The 6000-nt window shown below is 43.9% G+C and overlaps 1 protein-coding gene across 1 annotated transcript in view; it reads right to left on the reverse strand.

The window, feature by feature from the left end:
- Nucleotides 1–5308: 5308 nt before the first annotated feature.
- The window catches only part of METTL7A (methyltransferase like 7A), a 5108-nt gene continuing 4416 nt past the window's right edge, over nt 5309–6000 (reverse strand). Inside the window, exon 3 of the mRNA XM_004692751.2 lies at nt 5309–5891. Coding sequence (XP_004692808.1) covers nt 5655–5891 — 237 coding nt within the window. The 3' untranslated portion in view covers nt 5309–5654. The remainder of the gene's footprint in view (nt 5892–6000) is intronic.

Here is a 6000-nt window from a genome sequence, read left to right on the forward strand (position 1 = left end):
GGTGAACCCTCTCACCCCCTGCACCTCTGGCCTGTACCCTAGTTCTGTATGCATAAATAAATAAAGCTTTTTTAAAAAATAAAGATTGACAACGATGCAGTGAGTTAAAACTATTGGATGTGAGAGATTTTTTATTTTTAAGTGTGGTAAATACTTTTTCTCCCTATTTTTTTTTCATGTTGATGATACAGCATTTTCCCTCCTTACATCATTGATTATTTTTGCACATAATTGGTTTCTCTCTCTGCAGGTGTGTGAAATGGGCTGGCCTGACTATGGGTCTTCACCCACGTGCTTAAAAGGGAATTATAAGGAGACTCACCTGCAGGCAAACACAAAAAAGTTAATAAAGCTGTTTGGAGGTTTCTCAAAAGGCTGAAAATAGAGCTTTCCATATGACCCAGCAGTCCCACTCCCAGGTATATATCCAAAGGCCACAGAAACATTGATTCAAAGGACACCTGCACCCCCATGTTTACTGCTGCTTTATTTACAATAGAGAAGAAGTGGAAACAGCCTAAATGCCCAAAAGTAGATAACTGGATTAAAAAGATGTGGTACATATACACGATGGAATATTACTCAGCAATCAAAAAAAATTAGCTCATGCCTTTTGCAGCAACGTGGATGGAGCTGGAAGGGATCATGCTTAGTGAAATAAGCCAGAAAGAAAAGGAAAAATACTGGGTGGTTTCATTCTTAGCAAGAGCGTAAAGGATTGGGGGAAGTGGGGAGGGGGGGAGGAGAGAGACAAACAAATGTAATAGAGTAAAAATGAAAACAATGAACAACTATAAACCAGAGACACTTTATGGGGGTGGGAGGGGGAAGGGGATTAGAACTGGGGTGGGAAGACTGCACTGGACAATGGTGATGACACACAGGTGAAGTGGAGGTGGAAAGCCCAGGGGGGTTGCTACTGAGATGAAAAAATGCACAAAATGAAGAATGATGTAAAAACAAAAACGTTAATAAAGGGTGTATTCAGTGTACTTACAAAAAGGGGAAATGGTTCACTCAGGAGAAAGAGAAATTGGTGAATGCGTCCTACAAGTTTCACTGACCTGGAACGGCAATAGCACATAGAAAGCCTGTGGAAAATCCAAGGCCCACATGGCTGGTTATATACCAAACCTGGTTGTTTAACTCCTTCCTGGTTCCCAGCAATCCTCTGTTTGGTGCTGACAACATTATGGGATTTGTAGTCCTTGGTGTCCTGGGTCACTGTGAACCGGGCTTAGGGTGAGGTCCATGAAAACCTGTTTGTGGAGTATTCAGGACACTCTTTCCCCCAACATCACCATAGGCCCTGTGCTCATCCTTCTACCCACCTCTCTCTGGTCAGCTTGCAAGTTTGTCTTTTTTCTTGGTTTTGTTTGGTTTCTCCATATTTTGCATTTAAGTGAGATCATAATCCCTTCTTGCTTCATCCATGTTGTTGCAAATATCACAAGTTTATCTTTTTGCTTGCTGAGTAATATTCCACTGTGTATCCACACCACAACTTTTTCATCCATTAGTCTTCTTTGGGGGCATTTAGGTTGTTTCCATATTATTGCTATTATAAATAGTACTGCAGTAACACAGCAGTGCAAGTTTCCTTTCGAATCAGTATTTTTGTGTTCTTTGGCACGCAAATCCCTGGACCATATGGTAGATCCATTTTTAATGTCCTGAGGAACCTTCACACAGCTTTCCATAATGGCTGGATCAGGCTGTGGAACACCAGCAATTGTGAGTGGGGCCTTTTTCTCCATATCCCTGCCAGCATTTGTTGTTTCCATTTTTTTTTAATGCGGGCCCAGGACGGGTGAGTTCTGAGCATTGATGTTCCTGTGTGATCTCCCACAGGAAATGTGGTGTTTCTCTTACATATTTGGTCTTCTTCCAGAAGTCCTGGCTCACAGCTCCCAAAGCCTTGGAAATTTCTCAGTATTGAGAATGTTAAGAGTGCTTCTTGTTATGTTGATAAAATGACCTGAGGGTGAAGAGGGGCCTCCTCGTTGCCAGGGCGACCAACTGGCACTTTCAGTCCCAGAACCTGACCTCCGGGAGGGGAGAGCAGCTGAGTATTGTGTTCAGTGGCCTGTGAGTTTAACCTCTAAGCCTGTGTCATGAAACCTTTATAAAAACCCAAGAGGAGAGATTCCAGTTCAGAGATTTGGGGACAGTGGTGGACCTGGCGAGGGCACAGAAGCTCCTTTCCCCCATACCTTGTCCTGAGCTTCTCTCCCACCCTCTTCCACTCTTGAGTTTTAGGGCAAGCAGATGGATTCTAGGGTTAGAATAGCGTAGGGAAAGCCTTGGAGTGATAGGGGAGGCTCCAGAGAAGGGGCAGCAAACCCTAAAGGGGGTGAAGCAGACACTTCCTGGGCTCAGGGCAGTGAAAGACTAATGGGATATTCTGGACTAGAGCAATAAAGACAAAGGGACTCTAAGGCTGATTTTGGGCGCAGAGGCTGAGTGCTGAGACCAGTAAGCACTAGCCAATCACACAGAGACTGATGGTCCTTTAGAATAACTCAGGGAAGGTGTCTTCCCGGAGGCACTGCTCCAGGCTCTATTGCATGTCTTTGCTCCTCCCTGGTTCCTGGTTCCTGGGAGTCCTAATTTTTGTTTCTTTTCTCCTTAATAAATGTTCTCTAACACTGCCACTATTCATTTGCTTGTCTGAGAGTCTGCAAATTTCCTGCTGTGGCTTCGTGAGACACCAACCGAGGTGGTCTAGTGGCCGGACTCAGCGCTGCCTGAGATGGGTTTGTGGCTGGCAGACTAGACCTGAAACGATGGCAACAATATCCTTTGAGGTAAGTCAGTGACCTGGTGACTAAAGGGCCTTCCTGAGCCCTGTGTGCTGTTCTAACAAAGTGGAGGTGGGAGTCTGGGAACCTGGTTGATAGCCACTAGCTGCCAGCAGCACAGTTGATAATCTGGCTTTTGCCACAGGCCTTCCAGGCTGGTAGAGAAACTCCAGTTTGAAGCCTGGGGCTTGTATCTGACAAGTGGGATGGAGAGAGTCTTGGGAGACTGAGCCCTTAATCTACAGAATCTAGGTCGGGTCAGAAGTGAGTTGAATTCTCAGTCATCCTGCTTTTTGGCGTGGGGAAATCTGTCCACACACCCATTTGAAATTTGTCTCGGCACCAACGACAGGAAAGCACACAGAGTGCTGGTCAAAACACAGCAGTGCCGTGATAATGGGCTTGGTTGGAGGCCTTCCCAGCTCTATTCCCACTGTCCCAGGCCCTGGCCTGTTTTTTTTTTTTTAGACTTATTTATGCATGCAGAGTTGGGTGCAGGCCAGAGGTGCAGGGGCCAGGAGAGGATTCACCAGAGACAGAGTGGGGAGCAGAACAGGCAGATTGATGAAGTCCACTGCTGAGGGGAGCAGCGGGGTGGCAGGAGGGGTCTGCCAGTCTATGTGGGTCACCTCAAGCCCGGGACTGAACTAATGCTGCAGTGACTTTGGAGAGCTTCACAATGCTGTGCCTTAACCTGTTGTGCCAGCAGGGAGGGCCCAGGCCTGTTTTCATTTGGAGTATCTGCTGCTCTCCTTGCCTCAGTCCACATGGTCTGGATATGTCCAGGGGTGAAGCATGGTGGCTGATACTTGAGCCAGTCAACAAAATCCAATCCCAGCACTGGCTCAGGGAGGTGCTTGTGACTCAGCACTGTCAGTAAGAGCCAGCAGAGACTCAGTCTGGAGTATTGGTCTGACTTTTGTAGAAGTAGGCTTGATCTTTCCAACCAACTCTGGACCCCAGAAGCATAAAGACTGGCACAACTTCAACGGACTCATCAAAGGCATCAGAGGCAGTGAGGCTCACCCTGCACTGTCTGGCTCCTAATGTTACCTGAGCTCTGTGCAGGCTGTGCCTGCGGTTTTCTGTCCCAATGCTTTTCACTAACTGGAGTCAATAAAATGCTTCTTTAGCTTAAGACTTTTCAGCTGGAATTGCTGTTAGTTGCAATAAAAGGAAGCTTAAGAACAGCAAGTCCTAAGGGATTTGGACATGTTTGTTCCACTTTGCATAAATTTAGTCACTTTTCAGATTCTTGGTATGGTGTTTTCTGAACCCGAGGAGGAAAGCAGTGATTATTAAAACAGCTTTTGTGATCTGGGGAATCAGGCCTTCGAAGACGTCCTTAGTAACTCATGGAATGTAAAAAACTTGACTTATTGTGGTACACAATAGGAAATGAGGATGCTACTTGTCATCCCACGTAGGCACCGGGGACTTGGTAACGATGTGACCAGTATTCTGTAGGTTTCTATTTTCCTTCCAACGAGGCAGTGACATTTTGCCATGTCCCTACAGGGCTTTCAAGACTTCTCAGTCACCAAATCCCGCAGGGAATGGGGAAGCTAAGGAGTGTCCTACTCTGGGAGCATTAGGAGAAAGAACTAAGTTTGTTCCAGAGTTCAGAAAGCCTGAGATAAGTGTCTTAATTTCTGTAACAGTGACTGTTTTCATGTTCAAGAGTTAAAACTGCTTTTCTTTTTGCTCCAAACAGTTCACAAATGGGATCTTTGGATTGTTACTTTTCAAACTTTTTTTTCTAAAATCTAGCTTTGTTTATTGTTATCTGGTAGTGGGAAAAAAATCTGTACATTTAAAGTTTAATTTCCCACAATGAAGGAAAACCTTCCCAGAGACACTAAGAAAGAAAGAAGCCAAGCCAACCGAGATATGAACATTAATTTTAATTCCACTCCTAAAAGGTCTGTTTTGAATGATTTGAAATTTAAAATAGTCCCTTTTCAAAAAACTCAGAAAATAAACCAAACATATTAAAATATAAACTTTTGCTGAAAACTTGTTCTTAAATCTTATGACTGGCCAACCCAACACTTCCTATTAAGCAACTGTGATATTTTCAGAAGCTTCTGTAGTTGCAAGGAGTTAAAAAAAAAATCATCTTGGGACAGGAATGTAAACTTGACTAGAATAATAAAGAAAAAAAAATATCGTTTACTGCTCTGCAGGCTTACCTGGTGCACCTAATTCCAGGAGATTGTCCTAAGGTTGACCCGTCCTTGTTCTCAGTCCACTATGGCCAGCAAAGTACATGCTCAGTAGTAACAAGGAAAATGAACCCAAGAATCTTAACTGCCTCAAATAGTTTTGTCATTGTTTATCTTAAGGACTAAGATGGAATGCAGAAGAACAAACTAGCAGAACACTGAAATAATCCATGTAACAAAGCAGAGCACGAGGTGTGTCCTCCGGGTCCATTAATTTTGAAAGCCAGCCAGTGACACTAAGGTGAACACATTAATTCAGATATCTTTTTTTTTTTTTTTTTAAAGCCTGTGCTATTTAGATTTGGACTTCTGACTAGAATTTCTTTATTCAATGTGTGAAAAATCTTTTTCAGTTCTCTCCTGTCAGTCTTTTGAGTGCCTTAACTGTCTATTAGCACCAAACTCTCAGAGAGGGGGTAAAACTAAGCGGTTTTTAGGTAACAATTAAGTAAAATAGGTTGGAATGTTTTTGAAGTGTAAATTTGATAATGGCAGACTTTAAATAGGAAATTCTTTTTAAGGGATAGTTCAAAGGTGAATTTTGTTTGGGCTTGGTTTTGATTCTCTGGAGAAAATGGCTAAGTTTGGTCACAACTTGAGCCATTTACCGCTCTCATCCCCCTTCAGCCTATTTCACAGCATAGCCGTAGATGTGAGGGCGCACCAGCTCCCACGACAGAGGGGCCTCTAAGTGTTGCAGCTTCAGCTTAGAGAAACCCGCCCTCTCCAGAGTCTTCCAGCTTTCTCTGGTCAGGTTGCACCCATCAAACAGAAGGAACCAGGCTGGATTCAGGACTTGTTGCCAGAAGTAATTCCAGGTGGAGCGTTCAGCTGCTACATGCTCCATGAAATAAAAAGCCCCTCCCTGAAAAAGAAAAACACATTTCAAGAACTTTAGTTTTTGGGAAAGAGATATTTTAAATGACAGATTTTAATGGCCCCAAAGGCCAACTTTGGGAAGAGATGGATAAATG

The sequence above is a fragment of the Condylura cristata genome, unplaced genomic scaffold (assembly GCF_000260355.1).
Source record: "Condylura cristata isolate star-nosed mole 26May11 unplaced genomic scaffold, ConCri1.0 scaffold00034, whole genome shotgun sequence".
Lineage (NCBI taxonomy): Eukaryota > Metazoa > Chordata > Mammalia > Eulipotyphla > Talpidae > Condylura > Condylura cristata.